Source organism: Lissotriton helveticus, chromosome 5_1 (genome assembly GCF_964261635.1).
Source record: "Lissotriton helveticus chromosome 5_1, aLisHel1.1, whole genome shotgun sequence".
NCBI classification, from domain to species: Eukaryota; Metazoa; Chordata; class Amphibia; order Caudata; family Salamandridae; genus Lissotriton; species Lissotriton helveticus.
Genome location: NC_136065.1, coordinates 1,388,803,143 through 1,388,822,686, shown reverse-complemented (window position 1 = coordinate 1,388,822,686; position 19,544 = coordinate 1,388,803,143). Strand labels below are relative to the sequence as shown.

Below are 19,544 nucleotides of genomic sequence, written 5' to 3'. Positions count from 1 at the left end.
AGTATTTAGATTTTGGACTTAATGGCAAATTTTGTGATGCCCCAGAGCTTCGCAAATGATGGGAGCCAATGAGAATGCCTGATGTAGTCTTAAAAATTTTTCCATTATTGTTTAGTATCAGCAAAGCAAAACTGTTACCATCTAAAGTTCTTGAGTTCGGAAAAGAAATGGACAGCATTGATGATGGCTTTGAAGATATACGTGAAGAAGTGGAAGACAATCCCATGAACCGAAAGCCTTATGCTGTGCAAATCTACTGTATTTTCCAAATCATGTTTATGAATAACATCTCGGCTATAAAAAAAAAACTCCGCTACACAAGATGACTGCCCATGCAATCTATGACAAGTGCAAAAGTAGAGAGCTAATGACTTCAGTGAATAGGATTGCTGTATAAACAAGTTATAATAGTAAATAGCCAGAACTTGTTAGCAGCTCATGCTGTACAATCTTGTGAATCCGACAGGACACCACTTCAAAGTTACTTTACCAGGAAAGGATTTACAATTGCTGCTCTTGATCATTTTGATTTTGAAGGCAGTTCTTCTTTGTCTGGAACAATCAGCACATGATACTGCCATGGTCCTTTTTCAAGACTGAACCAATGAAGTTGCTACTAGAAAACCAGCTGTGTCAGCTGTAGGCATAAACAAATGAAGCTGCAAACCTATAACCCATCTGCCTTGCCAACATGTGCAAAATCACAAGCAATCAACACGTCCCATTCTACCAGAATTCCTACTCTGATCTCCTAGAATACTGTTCCACTGAAAGTGTTTTTTTTTTTAAAGTAATACTATCTTCAGTCATAAACTGCGGTACAGTATACACAGCTCTAAGAAAAATTGCTCTTCTCAAATGTTCAACATTCTGCAAATTTACCACAAGCAATTGCCGAAACAAATAAAGTGAAATGTGAAAATGTGTCTAAAAGGGGAGTGATAGACGATTTTGTTTGTCATATTTAGATCATAAACATTGTTTGGTGTATACATAAAAGGATTACAACCCATTATTTGTTTAATTTCTATATGTCTCTTCTTCTATTATAGCCGCTATTTTGGAAAATGGCAGAAGGGTTGTTTTGAGTTATTTTCTGTCTCTATCAGACAACTTGACCCCCAAAACCTATGTTTTGACAACCAAATGAAGTATATAGGTCTCATGGTTCCTGAAATTTTACATCATCTTTGCAACACATCCACCATTTTTAAAAATATCATCCAGAAAAATTTGGCCCGAATTAGCAATGTCTACCCAAGCTAAAGTACTTCTCTAATGGTGCAAAACCACAAATCAAAAATGAAAGTCTCTGAACAACAATTTTTTTACAGAGGTATATTAGGGGGGACAACATTAAATGCACTCTCGGCCCTTTCATGAAGCTAACTTCAAGGTGACTTAATTCAAGAGCTGGTCCGGACTTCCATCCTTGAGAAGGACATGCTCTCTCTTCCTGAGTTAGTTGTCTCATAGGCAAAGGAGCACAAAAAGTAGCACAGGGAGTTGCTGTCCCATCATTGAAAAAAGAAAAAGCACAAAAGACTTCCTCTTCCTCTGAAGCAATCCCCTATGAAATGCCAATAAGGTGCTCTGAAGCTGATGTGCAGGCCTTCACGGATTCCATGTTTGCCATTTCTTTCAACATACTGATCCAGAGCAACATGTCTTCGAAAATGTTTACTGTAGTCAATACCAGTCTGATGCTAGCAACTCTGACTCATTCCCACTTTGTACTTAGACTTCAACATCTCAACTAGAGCATCGTCCACTTCCTTTGCGATACTGAAACAAAATCACTGCAGATATTGGAGTTTGCAAACAAGGGAAATTTAAAAAGAAAAAGAATACTTTACATGCAACCCATGTTGTGAAAATAACATTTGCAGTGCTATTGAGAAATGTAAATATGTAACAAGAGGAAAATAACTTCTCATTTCCTTTTTGTAATGTTTTACTTTGTTTAGGAGTTTTAACTGTGTTAAATCCCTTGTGCCATAGTATAAAGTCAACAGTGTGCAAGGCTATTTGTTCATCATTTTATTGTATTGAAATTTTACATTCTACACAGCACAATTTAATACTTTTATTATAGCAGTAAGTAAGTGAACCATGTTACCCCGCACTACGACAAATACCAGCTACTTAAGGTGTTGTTGAATGCTGCATGGGTGGAATTGTGTAAGTCTACATGCTTGCCCTTTATTTTTGATGGATTCTACTAACCGCAGCGTCCTCATCTTCAGAATATCCCCAGGCACCAGATTTGATTGGGAAGATTTTTCAGCCTACCCCCTGCGCACCAGTAGGTGGTGTCGCACGGCTCTTCACCAACTCTGTTCCACTCATGAAGTGTGATAGCTGGAGCTGCATATAAGTGCCACCCAAGTGCGTTGATATAAATTTCTTTCTTTCCACGACATCTGAAGCCAGCTTCTTTTACTCATCCGGTGACAAATCTTTTTCTCTTCAGATTTTTGTCAACGGTGCAAGTCTTCAGTGCCTCGCATAGGAGAAGGTGAGTAATATATTAAATGTTGCAATACAATACAGGAGAGCATGTCCTCTCTTAAAATTACAAGGTTATGGCCTTGTAGGGACTGTCAGAAACAAATGTCTGTGATACATCGCCACAAGGTCTCTGGTGTCTGGGTCAGGCCATGACTCTGAATCATTCACTGAGGCACCCGAAGGCAATCTGGGAACACAAAGCCATGCTGTACATCGCCAAGCATCACAGAAAGTTGCTTAAGAGCTGCGCACACTCAAAGTCAAGGACACATAGACCCCTTCCCACTCTTGGGGTTGCTTCACTACAAGTTGTCACCACAGTCCAAATCTTTGGGTAAGTCAAAAACCTAAGAAAACAAGAAGTTCACGTGGGCCTCATTCCAGCCTAGGCACACTCTGTCTGAGAAGTTGAGAGGATATGAAGGTGCCCTGCGGTTTCGCTGCTGGTTCTCTACTGAGGTGCCGATTTTTTCAGCTGATTGCGATGCACACCAAATTCTCTTTTGCGTCGCCGACCCCACAAAAAATTGAGGTGTTTAAGGAGGCCATACTTTGCATCTTGGCTCAAGTGGAGTTACGGCTGGCATTTACATCCTTGGTGCCATCTGTGCTTCCTGAGTCCTTCTGCAGGTTCTGAGCTGTTGCACCACGATCCACGCCGGTTGCTGCCAAATTGATGCTGGAGGACTACATCAGTCCTTTTAACCTATCTGACTCTGAACCGTCTCTACCTCAACTAAGGTTGCATTATGAAACAGTCCCAGTGCAACTGATTCTTGCTCGTTCAGGCTAACACAAAAGGGCACCTTTCCTAGGAGCCAAATCCCTGGGCTCCTACAGGTTTTTGTAATGGATTCTGACCAAAGCCAACTAGCTTTTGCTAATGAGGGGGACAAATTGTCTCCCCAATAAAACAATTTTTATATGGACCTACAAGCAGCCAATGGGCAGGACACTTCCTCTGAACACAGGGCTGATTTCCACCCCGACCCTTCAAAAGAAGAGTGCTTAGTTCGCCATGGTCGTTAGACGGATGGCAGAAAACTTAGATTTGAAGTTACCTTCTGTTGAAGTAAAAACCAACGTTCTCACTGAAGTGTTGCAACCTGGACAATCTTCATCTTAACCCATACTACCATTCAATGAGGCCCTGACCAACACCTTCATGGACTCTCGGGCCAAACCCTACCCACATGTAAATAGACAGGTAGCACGTCGTTACAAACCTGCTCTGGGCGACCCTGTCTTCCTAATGCAGCACCCTAGTCCTATGAACCTGGCAATACAGGCCTCCACTAGCCTGGTTAAACACAGTTTCACACTAATTTGACACCAACCGTTTAAGATGGCCAGCACGTCGTCCGGTCAGACTATACACAACTGACTGCTTAGGCAGAGTGGTCTGTACTAGCATTGTGCTCTGGTGCCACGCATGGACGATTTTCACAGGCTGCTCAGTGACATTTATGCATCACTCATGGATATGCCTTTCGACGGGTCTCAACTCTTTAGGGAGAAGGCAATCTCTGCCCTTGAGCGCATCAAACAGAACCACTGCATCCTCCATCAGTTTTTTCACTCCTGCAAGGCAATATCCACAACAATTTTACCACTTTCAAGGATTTGCCAGGGGCTTGGCATATAGGCAACACCAAGGCCCACTGCCCTAGCAACAGGTACTCCAGTCGTATTGGCATAGGGAATCTAGCGGAGAACATTGCAGGGACAGCGAGCCTCCCAGTTATCACCACCTTCTGACAGCAACCTACAAGCCACTTTGATTTTCTCCTAGCTTCACGCAACCACCCTGTGGGAGGCAGGATCTTTTATGTTCTCCACCAGTGGCAAGCCATAGCATCTGACAGGTGGGTCCTGAATATAGTCCAGCGGGGCTACGCCATGCCATTCATTTCATTTCATTTATAATCTTAATTTCGGCACAATAGAGCCATAAAATATACATAAAACATAAGATTCACAATACAAGGTTCATATGAGGGAATTAGTGGTTTTACAGGTAACAGAGGTACGGTTAGGAAATCATTACGCTAAAAACTTGATTTAAATAGAATAAAAAGGCATCAAAATATAAAAAGATATAAAAAACACATGGATATCATTACTTCAGTCAGCTCGTCATCATTTCTTATTATGGATAATGCTTTAAAAACTATGAATATATATGCACAATTGATCTGTCCAAGTGGCAGCAACATTTTATAGTCAATTACTTTAAAATTGCATCATAATTCCATTTAGAGCTTCAGACCCACTTTGTCACGTATAAAACTTATAGCTAGCAGAAATCTACTGACACTGAAAACTATCACCTGTCTGGTGTCGGTCATTAAAATTCTTTCCGCTTCTTTATATGAGCGTACTCCCAAATTTAAACAGAGCGGTTTAATCCATCTTTTCCTAATTGCCTCATAGGCTGGACAAAACAAAAGGATATGCGACTCGTCTTCTATTGTGTTACATGGGCAACATGATACATAGGTCACCAGTCTTTACAGTTTGGGTACTTGTCCATCTAGCTACGGTCTTATTTGTTTTCAGGGTTCCATACCTAAGTTTCATATATAATGTTTTAGCCAGGGATGGTTGGACCTCATCCAAAAACTGCTCAAAGTAAGCACAATCTTTAAATGTGTTACTTATCAATGTTCCACCTGTTTTTTCATTTAACAAACTATGATCAATATATACCCAGAATGCGGATTTCAGTAGCTTCTTCGAGTTTTGAATCAATGTTGAGGCTCATCCCAAAACTGCAGGGACAGCGAGCCTCCCAGTTATCACCACCTTCTTACAGCAACCTACAAGCCACTTTGGTTTTCTCCTAGCTTCACGCAACCACCCTGTGGGAGGCAGGATCTTTTATGTTCTCCACCAGTGGCAAGTCATAGCATCTGACAGGTGGGTCCTGAATATAGTCCAGCGGGGCTACGCCATGCCATGCCTTTCCATTCTGTCCCTTCTTACATGTTACTTGGTTTGATTCTGTTTAGACTCGGGGAGTACATTGAACATGAAAACATGGGTGGCCTCTACTTGCCATAAATTATTCATGAATTCATCTTCTCATAGATTTAAAACAATGTGCAAACTATGTATATTTGTTTTATAATTTTCAATCGATTATTTAGCATAAAAGCAGTTCAAGAACATTGAAACATAAATTTATGATAAAATATAACATACAGAACTGGAAAAAAACAAAACTTAATTACAAAAAAGAATATATACATTGCACACAATACTAGACGGTGTCCTCAAAGTAAAAAAAAAATACTTATAATAAGCATGTAATTGTGATTTAGAGTTTCTTTTACGGTTCAATGAATGATATCCCAAAAGGGGAGGGTTGCCTTGTTAATAGTTCCAAAACTCAACAGTTTAAATACACTGTTTAGTAAACAGGCACGGGAAATGTCTTGAATTGATCAAACACTCTTCCACATTCTGTACGTACACTGTTAATGCATTCCAACCTCCTCCTTGTGGGATATACAAGCGTAGTCATCTTCCGAGAAGTATGTCTTTGGGAATGGACACTAGCAATGTCACGAATTTCAAAACTTGTGCGCTGAGCTGGAATAATGCTGATTTCGAGGTGCTGTTTATGGGTTTTCACACCAAACTTTTGCCTTCCTTATAGGCGGTGTCTGCTATGTACTGCATAAGTGCTTCTGGCGGCCAAGGTTTGTCCTTGCCGCACCGTATGTTTAGGTTATTGGTGTGTCCCTCTATTACATGCTGAGCTCTCAATTGATTCATGACGGCCCTGTCCCAAGACATCCTATTGGCTCTGGATTGAGTCTTGGGAGAGATTGGTACCCAAAACATCTGGGCATGGGCATCTGTCCTCCGATCAGTCTGCTTTTTCAGAAGGATCTTATGTCAGTAGCAGGGCTGGATTTTACACCCATGCCTTTGCAATCTTCACATCCAGTGTAGTGCATTGGCAGTTGACTTTGGTTAACTTACCTCCTAAAGTTGTGTATGTCATTCTTGCTGATGGGTGTCCTTCTGCAAAATCTGTTTATGCTGGAAGTTACAACAAGTTTCTGACTTGTTGTGGCACCTGTAACACTGACCTACTGCAGATTACAGCACTGTTAAGGATTACCTGTCGGCCCTTACAACCTTTTTTGCATTTACTAGAACAGGCATCCCTTTTCAAATCACCTGTTGTGATGAGTTTTCGCAAAGGTTTGGTCCACATGTTGCCTTCTAAACCTTGAATGACGCCAAAGTGAGACCTTAACTTAGTCCTTGGTTTCCTTACGTGAGCCTCTTTTGAGCTGTTGCACAGTTCTCCATGTCTCCTGAATTTGAAGACCGTTTCTATCATCACGATCACTTCAGCTCACCGCATGAGCGATCGTCAATCTCTGTCATTTTTGCCACCCTACATCAACATATTTCTGGTCAAACTGGTTCTGATGACTGACTAGAGCAGGCTTTCTGCTGAAAGTTATTCCCTTTCATGCCTAGCAGTCCATTAGCCTTCCGTTGTTCTTTGACCCCACTTCACAATTCACGGCCTTTACATTCAGAGTGCCTATCCTGGATATTTATCAGGCTACAAAGCGCGAATCAGTCCACATGTTCCCAAAGCCCTACTGCCTTAACAGTCTAGTCCAACAGAAAGGGTATTGTGGCCGTTCGTTCCTGCAGGACTTTTTGGTCTGAGTTATTCCACAGAACCAACACCGGGGAAGGTACTGCTTTGGTATCTATTTTAAAGGTGAGGAATCTGTGGTTAAAAGTATCCATCAAACGAACAGGGTTTTTACTTCCAGCAATGTTCTTTCTGTCTGTTGATTTCTCTCACGGGGATTCCTCACTGCTCTCCTGCTTCCACGTTCCATTGAATGGACTCTTCCATCTAAAAAGGTTTCAAATTAAAGATCTGAACACTGGCTTGAATAATTAGTATTTAGGTCCAACGTTAGAAGGCACAGACTATGTCCAGAAGGAAACGGACATCAGTATGCCTCTGTGTGACTCCAGCTGTCACTTCCGCAGCAGCGTCAAAACAGAGCTTGAAGACGCCACCTACTGACATGATGGAGCTCTGCTGAATAATCTTCAGGACTCATCTGACGCTTGGAGATATTTTAAAGGTTAAACAGAGTATCAACCACCTTTGTCGAAGGTAAGTAACTTCTTTGTCTTGCAGTAAACAAAATCTCTCGTCAGATATTTAGGATGGTGTAATTAGTTCAGCCCTGGGAACAAGTCACTTAAAACTTAGCTGAAGAGTTGTGACTTAAGCATACATTTTAGAGGTATGAGAGTCCTAAGAAAGTCTTTAGTTTAACCTGACCATGAGGTCAACTTTTGTATTTTAGAAATAGGTGATGCGAGTAGGTTGAGTACTGTCTGTGAAGTGTGAGACATTCATGAGGTTGTTAGTTGTGGAAGCTAAGTTTGTATATCCAGTCTCGCTACTGTAGCATTGCATATATCGGCTTGTGACTAACTTCAGTATGTAACATGCTGAATGGTGGTGGAGCTTTGGAGATTGAATCGATGGTTGGGTGAGGTGGATGTTTTACTGTTGTGGCAATCTGTTAATTTTATTAATGAAAAATGGCCAAGCTAGTAAAATGTTGAGAAATTAGGGTTAGTTATTGCTAATGGTTTGCAGACTCAGAAGTTCATTGGTGAAATGCTCTGCATCTTTGGTGTAGGTATGGATGCACCCAATGTTGACATTAGTCCAGCCACCTCTGTAATGGCAGGCATGTATCCCATACAGTAGGTGGCCAGGTACCAGTTGTGAATTGAAGTTTGAGGTTTGTGACTGTCACAGATTCGATTAGCACATTGACATTGGAAACCAATTTATCTAGAATGCTCTGTGATTTTGACAAAGGGGAAATTTGTTTCTAGAGAGCATGTATCAAGGTCTCTGGATTGAAGAACTTCCAGTCTCTAGCCGATAGAGGCTGTGAGCAAGAGGACTGATGACTTGGTTTGAAGCAGGATGCTCATTCCTAATGAAGAAACAGATGCTAGTATGGTAGGTCCAGGAATGCTGTTCATAATCTGAGATTTTAAGGTCAGAAGTCAACAAGAATAGGAAATCCAAAGAATGTACTTGTAAGAGTTTTGTTTCCTTTGTGAGCTGTGCAAAGCCAATGTTGTCCATGTCCTGTATGATGCCCTGGGTGGATTTGTTATAGGCGTCCTGCTCAGATGTTTAGGTAAGAGTATAAAGGTTTGCATTAAGATAGCAACGATGTGAGATTGAGAAGCTCTGTTGGGAAAGAGCTTGTGTTCTTTAGTGAGGGTGGTAGATTAAGGAAGTAAGAAGCACTCGTCATGTATTTAGGTAGTAAGTATTTAAAGGACCCAAAAGAAGAGCCTTTATGTTCTAGGAAGATTAGGTCCTCAGCTCCCCATTCTTATTTGCCCAACAGTGGGGTGGCCACATGGAATTTCCCTTTATTTTCACCTGCTCTTAGCTGAATGAAGCCTGTACTGGACACCCAAGGAACTGTAGAGTAATTGGGAAGGCTGTCTCGTGTTGTATGCCAGTGAGCTAACCAGCTTTCAACAAGGGGAGCCCAAGGACAGTAAAGCAGAGCTCTGGATGTTAAGGGAACAGTGGCTGCTGATCCACCCAAATGTTGTGCGGAGGCCTTCCACTCTATAATAAGGCTATTGAGTGGTCGGCTCGCCGATTTTTGTTCTCATACTTGTGTGACAGCCATTTTGAGATGAGTTAAACAAAGAGAAGCAAAGTAGAGCTCCTTGGAGTGTAAGGGAGCAGCCGCCAAAGGGCCTCTTTGATGGCATGGAGCGGTCACACTACGTTTATCTGGTACCCCCATGAAAGGGTTGATTTTGATGTTCAGCTGGTGTTTAGGTTCTTACATGTCTGTCTCTTGTTTCAGGCGGAGTCTGAGGGGTTCTCACACTTTCATTTGTATGTTTGTGCTGCATTCCTGATCAAGTGGCGAAAGGCGATCTTGGACGAGGAAGACTTCCAGGTGAATGAATTATTGGTACCTTGTAATTACGACGCTGCCCTCCCTGTCGACTAATACTTCTAATGTTTTTATGTGCCTAACAGTGACCGTTGCCACAGCACCCAAAAACTGTTTGTACACCTGCTTTGTAGAGCTCCCAGTTCTTCACGAGTTAAAATATTTCTTTGATACAAATGCTATACTCTTGATATCATTCTGTTAGGAGCTCGTGATTTGATGCCTTTTGTCCCGGCTTGTAGCTCCTTGTCAGCACGAAATGCTGGTTTGTCATTTTTGTAGGTTACTGATTGGGTGAAAGCTTGCATACGTGTTGTAATATAATACTTCTTTACCATTTTCAGGGCCTTCTAATGCTGTTACAAAATCTTCCCACAATACATTGGGGAAATGAGGAGATTGGACTTCTCCTGGCTGAGGCATACAGACTCAAGTACATGTTTGCAGATGCACCCAACCACTATCGACGATAGGAGCCAATGTACGTTTGGCCTGCGTGTTCCTCCTTTGGGTCTGTCTGATTTGTTGAACCCTTCAGACGTCCAGCAAGGAACCATTGTACTGTATATTTTCTCACAAACTGTCTTAAGTTACTGTGTGCCTGCTTGACATTCTGCATCGGTGGTCAGGCCACCTGACCTGCAGTATTTCATGCTATTCTAACGTAGGACAGAAAAAAAGAGAAAAACAAACCACAGTCATTCAGCCAGACTGAGCAGGGGCTGTAAGTTCAAATAGTCTACAAATCTACGACTGCAAATCACAAGGTGGTTGGACCTTGGCTTTCGGGTAAACTTGGCAGAGGTAATAAGTTGAGATGACACCACGGTATAGCAGTCCCATGTTGCTGTGACAGAGGACCAAGTCTTTCAGGGTTCGGACCCCACACCTACCTTCTTCTTTACTGCCTCGACCATCCCTTCCACCCATCTCTTGACACACTGCGCACAGATTGATCCAGTAACATGGAAGATGGTTTTTGGAGGGTCTGTGGAAAGTCTTTGGAGGGTATGGGGTTGGTGGTGTGGGGGCTGGGTAATGTGGTATCCATTGAATGCATACCAGCTTGCCTATTCACACTCATGCAAATTATGCTTAAATTACCACGAGAGAGATGCTGATTTGGTGTATATGGCTGTGCGTGACGTGCAGAGATTGGTTATGTTTGGTGTTGGCAGTGCACATGCTTCTGGTGTAGGCGAGTCGTATGCTGGAGGGTGAATGTCAGGATGCTTTGTTCTTTTGCGCTTGTGTGCAAAAAGGGGTTAGATGAATAGAGCTTGGTTTGTATAAGGATGAGTGTGGGAGGGAACTTCAGAAAAGGGTTGTGCTTGTGTGGCCACAGTGCACGTGTGGACATAGTTTTTATTTGAAGCATTTTGCCATGGTGTAATATGCCATAATTTGAAAATCTCCTTGTTCCTCCATGCAGTTGTGCACATTCTATCATAAGCATATGTGTATGCCATGCTGTTTGGGTTTCCCTCTGAAGGTGGATCACTAATGTCTTCAGCCGGAAATGCCTAAAAACTGTACCTCTTGCAGATTCTGCTATGGATTAACATGCACTTACAAGTTAAATGTGTCAACTGCCGTCAGCTGTAATGTACTGAGCCACAGTGAGTACCTGTCCGTAGCCATCCTCCTCAGAGGCATTATGTATGTATATATATATATATATATATAGATATATATATATTGTGGGGTTAACTTTGTGTATATGGGTAAAGATGTACAATATGGGTCTTCTGTGTGAGAAGGTATTGTATTTATACTAGGTTTGTCCTGCATACCATTGATACCAGCTTCTACTCATGAGGAACTTAGCCACACTAGAGCATTCAGTCAGCACTTATTTGAATTTCAAACTCTTTTTAAACTCCTATTATACATTGAAATGCGCTAACGTTTGTGTTTATGATTGAAATGAACAGACTATCTGAGTTCCTCCTTTAGTCTTAAATTTGAGTGCTAATTCATTGGTGACACTCCTGGTGATTTTGGTAGGACATTTTTTTTGACTGTTCCTCCGCTAAATCACTGACTGTTGATACTTGGAAATTCCATATGTGTACGAATAACTGGATTTATTTATTTTGTCTTCATAATAATACCTTTGCTAGCTTTTACTTCATGCATGCCTGTAGTGTGAGCAATTTGCAGGATCTGGTCTGCTGATAACATTGTTCACCGGGCAGCTTTGAACATTTTAAACCATTATATAAAAAGGACCGGTAAAGCAGTGAAAAGGAATGCTTAGAGCTGAAATTACGATTTAAGAGGCAGGGAAAAGATAGCTTTGGAAACAAAAGAAGACCTGGTGCAAGGGTATAGGCTGAGAAAGCTAGGATAATGCGCACACGGATCAGGACAACCATATGCCAGCTGAATTAGCTCAGAGTAGGGCTATAAAGACAAGAAGAACTTAGGAAACCAATAGCAAAGAAAGACGAAGAGGACCAAGTGTGACGTAGGAGAAAGGGCTTAGTGGACCAAAAGCAAGGAAGATAAAATTGGCTAACATGGCCTAGGTAAACAGAATTTCAAGAACCTGCAAAACAGAAAAAGAACAGAGTCTAAACGGGGACAGGTCCCAATGAGCAGAACCAAAGGTAATAAAATCCTTTACATAGAGCTTGGGAGAGTGAGGAGAACTTGATCAGGAACCAAGAAGAAGAAAGGGCCACAGTTAAGGAGAAAGGACTACGGGTATCAAGGACGATGAGAGAGCGGTTGGAAGACAAAAAAAAGAAGTAGTAAAATGGGGCTAAGGCCAATGGAGAGAAAGGATAAAAGGCCTCTTGGAACAAGAAGTTTGACAAATGGGATCTGAAAGATCCAGGGGAAATGAAATGGGCCTGTGGGTCCTATGGCAATACAATGGAAATGGCCTTCAGAAATGTCTTAATACCAGAAGGAGAGGGTGAATTAAGGGGCGGATGGCGCAGGATAAAATAACCAAAGATAAGGGGAAAGAGCCTGGGGAAGAGGTGGCAAGGACAAAACACTTTGGAAGGACTCCGAATCATTCAGAAAAAGTCCAGGGAAACATGTGGCAATACAAAATGGTTGTGAATACCAAGAGCCAGAAGGAAAAGACATCGGAAGCATGACTTTATTAGCTGGGCTTGACAAAAGCAAAGGAGAAGAATGCGTTGTGACCAAACCCTGCTGTGTAACACGTTAAGGAAAAATAAGGAAAGCAGGGAAATGGAGGAAGCTTCCAGACACAAGTAAAATAGCCATGTACAGCAAGGGCTCAAGTGGACTTGGAGCAGAGATGACGAGTTGGAAAGGACTGTGAAAAGCAGTGGCCTAGGGAGTGATGGCTTTTGAGTGAGGTGGAAGGCAGTGTATGATTTTGGTCCCAGTGCAAAGCTACACCATTGATGATAAAGCTCCAAAGTTCTCACACATTTCCAGTGCTTTCTTTACTTGCTTCTCAGGCAGTTGGATGTCCGTTTTTGTGTGCCTTTGTAATTTTCTTTATTTTTTTATCCGTGTCACTGGCGAAACACATTATAATGAAGAAAGGTTATTTTTATTTCCTAAGAAATGTTTGTTTTTATGTGTAAATGAAAGGTGCACACCTTGGCAAATATGTGAAGGGTCTGAATAAATGCCGAAGTCTCCCCACTTGACTGGTTTACTGATTTTAACTCTAACCTGTAAAACGAAGATTCAGTTCTTGGAACAATGGTGAGGTAAATTGAGAAAAAAAAGAGGAGAGGTCAGGCCTAAAGTGTATTTACTGTACTTCTGTATTCTAAATGTCATTTTAATGTAATCATTTTCTGACAGTGCTGAGTTTGGCACCTATCCGTAATAAGATTTTGATGTTCATGTTATCAGCTACTGATCTGTCTTCGTCCAAACTCTCTTCAGTAAATTGCATGCAAAGCATGTCAGTCGGTGAGAGCCTTTCTAATTAACATGAGCAATTCGCAAAAATCGTGATAGTGCCTATACCCTGGTTTATTTCCCAATACAGTCTTTAAACTGAACACATTTAGCCAATATGACTGGAAAATAAATGAATATGTGGCTGCTAACCCAGTGTAGAGTTAACCCAAAGTGCGAGCTATCCTTGCCAATTAAAACTACTGAATTCGTCTGATACGCCATGAACCTAAATAGCTTTATGGAAGGAGTTGATTATGAACTTGAAAGTCACAAGAACACTTGTTCTGCGATTAATTGCTTTATAATAAATCTGGCCTTTTGACAAAGAATCATTGTGAATTCGAAGGTGATTTGTAATTTATATATGCTATTAGATGAATGGGAAATGGATGCATCTTATTAGAAAAACTAAGATATCCTGACATTTATTCAAACAAACACTGAGTAACAACCCAACAATAAGGGCCCAGTAATAGCAAAAATATTAGCTTTAGAAATTTGAAGGCACTTGCGTTGTTTTGTGTATTTTTTTGTCATGTAAAGCCCTTGTCGGACATTTTTCATCTCTAGAAGATTCCTGAATATCTCTGGAAAAAATTGGATGAATTGTGAGAATCCGCAAAGGTCTTTAGTGACAGACCTTTTGAACAAAGATAATGTTCTTAATCATTTGAACTAGGAGCAGATTTAATTCACCTTGTAGTACCGTTAAGTATTTTAGTTACATTCTCATATCAACCATTGGGTTGTCGGAGACTTTTTAAATATACTTAGTGCATAAACCTTGATTAGTCAACATACCTCAACATTCCCACCTCATACTAATGACATAAACATGGCTGATATTGTGATTTTGGCCAAAACATGGCAAATGGATGCTGGGGCTAAGTGAATATTATCTGCAGAGCACATTTAGGTACCCAGGTGTTCACCAACTGCCTTTTAGATTACTCTTACAACATTCTCATTCTCAGTTTGGATGTGATACAACTTCATCAGGTTTTACATGAGGCACGATGGAGTGTACATTCTACACGTTTCTCCTATGTTGATCAATTCAAAACACGTGGATTCAGGTATTTGATAAGGTTTCAGATGATGCCTAAATCAGCACAAGTGCCATTCATCACCATAATCGTATGTGGTGGATTTGATATTTTACTTGTTCAGTCCCAGAAAGAAATGTAAATACCCTAATTATGGCCAGACTGCTTATAGAACATAGGTGGGCAAACCACTACTATAGTAGTGTAATATGATCATTAAGGTGACCCTATTTAGGACAAAAAGGGGTAGAAGGGAAGGGTGCCTATTAGACCTTTTCTAATTAGGACTTAAGGACATACATGCTTCACAGCAGCTACAGCCATGTTCGTTTAATCCGTAATCCTTTGTTAGTATGTTTTTCCTGCTGATTCTGCACTGAGCAACAATCTCACATACCTTTGGTTTTTCAAAATTCATTTTTCTCTTTGTTTCATACAGCTTTCTTTTCAAGCAGTTTGTAAAGTGCCACAAGTTCCTTTTCGGTACAAAAGGGGGTGGTGATGGACGGAGCATCTGAATCAATCAAACACTCACACCCGGTCAAAAGATCTGGGTTTAATCCATCACCGTTCTTTAGCCCACTCTGCCACCCCAGTTCAGACATGGCTATATGCAAATCAGTCTGACCCTGTGCCTCATGGGAACAGTCCAGCCCGAACTGCTAAGCCATGTCTTCCCTGGACCGGAAACAATCTTCCGAGGACCGGTTTCTGGCATTTCAGCCGTCTTCAACCTGGCTTGCTTGAATCCAATGGCAAAGTGAGCAAGGGACTCGCGTCTGAGCATACCCTGCCACACTTATGGCGGCCAAAAGCGGTACAAAGGGGGTCGTGATGGACGGATCATCTGAATCAATCAAACACTCACACCCAGTCAAAAGATCTGGGTTTAATCCATGACCGTTCTTTAGCCCACTCTGCCACCCCAGTTCAGACATGGCTATATGAAAATCAGTCTGACCCTGTGCCTCATGGGAACAGTCCAGCCATGTCTTCCCTGCACCGGAAACAAGCTTCCGAGGACCGGTTTCTGGCATTCCAGCCGTCTTCAGCCTGGCTTGCTTGAATCCAGTGGCAAAGTGAGCAAGGGACTCACGTCTGAGCATACCCTGCCACACTTATGGCGTCCAAAAGCGGTACAAAAGGGGGTGGTGATGGACGGAGCATCTGAATCAATCACTCACACCCAGTCAAAAGATCTAGGTTTAATCCATCACCGTTCTTTAGCCCACTCTGCCACCCCAGTTCAGACATGGCTATATGCAAATCAGTCTGACCCTGTGCCTCATGGGAACAGTCCAGCCCGATCTGCTAAGCCATGTCTTCCCTGGACCGGAAACAATCTTCCGAGGACCGGTTTCTGGCATTCCAGCCGCCTTCAGCCTGGCTTGCTTGAATCCAATGGCAAAGTGAGCAAGGGACTCACGTCTGAGCATACCCTGCCACACTTACGGCGGCCAAAAGCGGTACAAAGGGGGTGGTGATGGACGGAGCATCTGAATCAATCAAACACTCACACCCAGTCAAAAGATCTGGGTTTAATCCATCACCGTTCTTTAGCCCACTCTGCCACCCCAGTTCAGACATGGCTATATGCAAATCAGTCTGACCTTGTGCCTCATGGGAACAGTCCAGCCCGAACTGCCAAGCCATGTCTTCCCTGGACCGGAAACAAGCTTCCGAGGACCGGTTTCTGGCATTCCAGCCGTCTTCAGCCTGGCTTGCTTGAATTCAGTGGCAAAGTGAGCCCCCTTTTGTACCGCTTTGGCCGCCATAAGTGTGGCAGGGTATGCTCAGACGTGAGTCCCTTGCTCACTTTGCCACTGGATTCAAGCAAGCCGGGCTGAAGACGGCTGTAATGCCAGAAACCGGTCCTCTGAAGCTTGTTTCCAGTCCAGGGAAGGCATGGCTTGGCAGTTCGGGCTGGACTGTTCCCATGAGGCACAGGGTCAGACTGATTTGCATATAGCCATGTCTGAACTGGGGTGGCAGAGTGGGCTAAAGAACGGTGATGGATCAAACCCAGATATTTTGACTGGGTGTGAGTGTTTGATTGGTTCAGATGCTCCGTCCATCACCACCCCCTTTTGTACCACAAGTTCCTTTTCAGCAGCCATCCTTCACCTCTAAAGAATGCCTTGTCTAAGAAGTAACTGTCCACTGCAATTTTATTTTGCTATCTTTGTGCACCTGCCACAAGATGTGTATCAAAAATTAACAGAGACGGCCCAAAACAAATGTGACCTCATCTCCCAGAAGATTATAAACTTTATGTTCGAGGCATTTGTGCTGTAGATACACATGCTTTGCATACTCCTGCTATCTATTATAGATGTGTTCAAGTTGTTTCTTTTTGAAGAAGTCTTTTCTAGTCACAAGGTAAGGTGACTCCTCCTTTCGGTAATAATGCGCATCAACTCCATTGCTAGATTTTTTCTTTCCGCCGCCGGTAATGGACGTGGTTTGCGGGGCTCCGTTTTGAAACCATCCTTCGGGATCCCCTCGATGAGCAACCCACTGTACTCCTGTCGGTATTGTTTCGTACACATTTCAATATTCTCCGCGTTTCGAACTATCTTTGGTCAAGAAGACTTTGTTGGCGGCCTTCGGGCCTAGCAGTGTCGGTTGACTTCCACTCCGTTCTGTATTAGCCAGTCTTCTGCCGATGGAACAGACTCTGTTTCAATTTTGTCCTCGGTGCCACTCCAAGTATCCGCGCACCGACCTGCATAAAGTCTGCAACTTGTGCCTCTCACAGGAGCACAGGAAAGAAGATTGTGACGCATGCCCATCGTTCCGATTTAGAAAAATACTTTGCAGGATTGTCGGGCTTGACGAAGGGACATGCAGCAACAAAACATTGAACACACTCCTGATATCTTCGGGGAAGATACCAAACACGAAGACAGGGAGATGGCGGCAGAAGAGGTGGAGGCCATCTCTATCCAAGAATCTGATTCAGAGCTGAAAATCAAGTTAGAGTCCGAAGAAGTTCCAGCGTAATAGGGTGCTGTGAGTAACAAAGTCCCTTTGCCCCTCAAGCTCTCTCGATTAAACAAAAGGCTTTGGGCCACCACTGCCTTCTGGCCATGATTGGCACTAAGACACTGCTTCCAACGCTCCGGCTCCGCACCTAAGCAGACAGTAAAGCCTTCCGGCTCGGGACCGAGTCGTGAAAACACCTCTTCGGAACCAAAATCAAAAGATACCCTTCGAAAGCCCCTGAAACCTATCCTGGACTTTATGAAGTAGAAACTGAACCCTAAGCAGAAGAAAATGTACATTAATCCAGATACTGGACATATATTAGCTAAAGATGTGACACCTTCCAAAAGAAAGATTTTCTCCGAGACACTTGCTACAAAATTCCTCTAAAACAAGAGGACATCGCTACAAGTCCTATCTACCATAATCCTCAATCTCTTCTACCACTACTACCACTATCAGGCTCAGACCCTTTGCACATAACACGTCAGGGTTCTCCACACACACAGCTTGATATAGGGGATGAGGATGACAATAGTCCACTACCAACAGACCCATGAGATGACTATAATATTGATCACCAATGGATAATGACCCTGATTTATATCCTGCAAAACCATCACCCCCTGAAGACACGAGGTTCTACACATAGAACAAATCAAAGTTTGCCTATGTTAAAAGGCATGATTAGGCATGCCAATTAAATTGTAAGACCCTGTACGTGCCCGTATATTAACACCGAGGGTTGACGAAAAATACAAACCTTCACTGTCTGACCCCATTTTTATTAATGGTCAGTTGCCTTTAGATTCTTTAGTAGTATCTAATGCTCACACGAGAGCAAACTCACAGACTTCAGCAGATGCACCTCCTCCAGACAAGGAGCTAAATTAATAGATGCATCAGGAAAAAGAATAGCTGCTCAATCTTCTAACCAATGGCGCATTGCCAACACCCAAGTTCTATTACCCACTGGTACGAAATGGAGGAACTACTCTTAATACCTCCCAGAGGAGCATAAGAAAAGAGCACAAGAGCTAGTGCAAGAAGGGATATTTATACTTAATTCCTCCATTAGATGTGCTCTAGATGCTGCTGATACAGCATTCTCCTTAAATGACATGCATGGCTCTGAATTTCTGGTTCAGCAATCTATTCTCAACACTCCATTTGACAAAGAACACCTTTTTGGACCTCAAGTAGATGAGGCACTTGGAAAAATGAAAAAAGACAGAAGCGGCAAAATTCATGGGTCCACTTTATTCCCCCATCTAACAGAGGCTTCCTTTCGCCACTCATTTTATAGAAGAGGATCCAAAGGTAATTCCTCAGACTCTAATGTGTCCTAATATAAATCTAACACGCAGCCCTCTACATTTAGAGGCTTCTATAAAGGGAAGATGAAACCATTTCAAGGGCAGAGGTTAAGGCACACCAACACGTACCTCTTCATCTCCCAATAAGCAGTGACTTGCCCACTGGATTCAAGCTAGCCTGGCTGATGACGGCTGATTAGCCAGAAACCGGTCCCAGGATGCTTGTTTCCGGTCCAGGAAAGACATGGGTTGGCAGTTCGGGCTGGACTGTTCCCATGAGGCACAGGGTCAGACTGATTTGCATATGGCCATTTCTGAACTGGGGTGGCGGAGTGAGCTAAAGAATGATGGTGGATTAAACCCAGATCAGTTGACTGGGGGTGAGAGCTTGCAATGTTCAACCTCCGTCCATCATCCTCTTTGGTTTTGCTTATTTCGCCCTAAGTTGGCAGGGTATGCCCAGACGTGGGTCCCTTGCTCACTTTGCCACTGGATTCAAGCTAACCTGGCTGATGACGGCTTATTAGCCAGAAACCGGTCCCAGGATGCTTGTTTCCGGTCCAGGGAAGACATGGCTTGGCAGTTCGGGCTGGACTGTTCCCATGAGGCACAGGGACAGACTGATTTGCATATGGCCATGTCTGAACTTGGGGGGCGGAGTGAGCTAAAGAATGATGGTGGATTAAACCCAGATCAGTTGACTGGGGGTGAGTGCTTGCAATGCTCAACACTCTGTCCATCATCCCCTTTGGTTTTGCTTTGCTCAAGTAGATGAGGCA

At 42.8% G+C, this 19,544-nt stretch overlaps 1 protein-coding gene across 1 annotated transcript in view; it reads left to right on the top strand.

Moving 5' to 3' along the window:
• TBC1D22B (TBC1 domain family member 22B) overlaps positions 1 to 11,702 on the top strand; it is a 338,740-nt gene extending 327,038 nt beyond the window's left edge. The window contains exons 12-13 of the mRNA XM_078644349.1: positions 9,423 to 9,518; positions 9,860 to 11,702. Coding sequence (XP_078500475.1) covers positions 9,423 to 9,518; positions 9,860 to 9,988 — 225 coding nt within the window. The 3' untranslated portion in view covers positions 9,989 to 11,702. The remainder of the gene's footprint in view (positions 1 to 9,422; positions 9,519 to 9,859) is intronic.
• Positions 11,703 to 19,544: the final 7,842 nt, after the last annotated feature.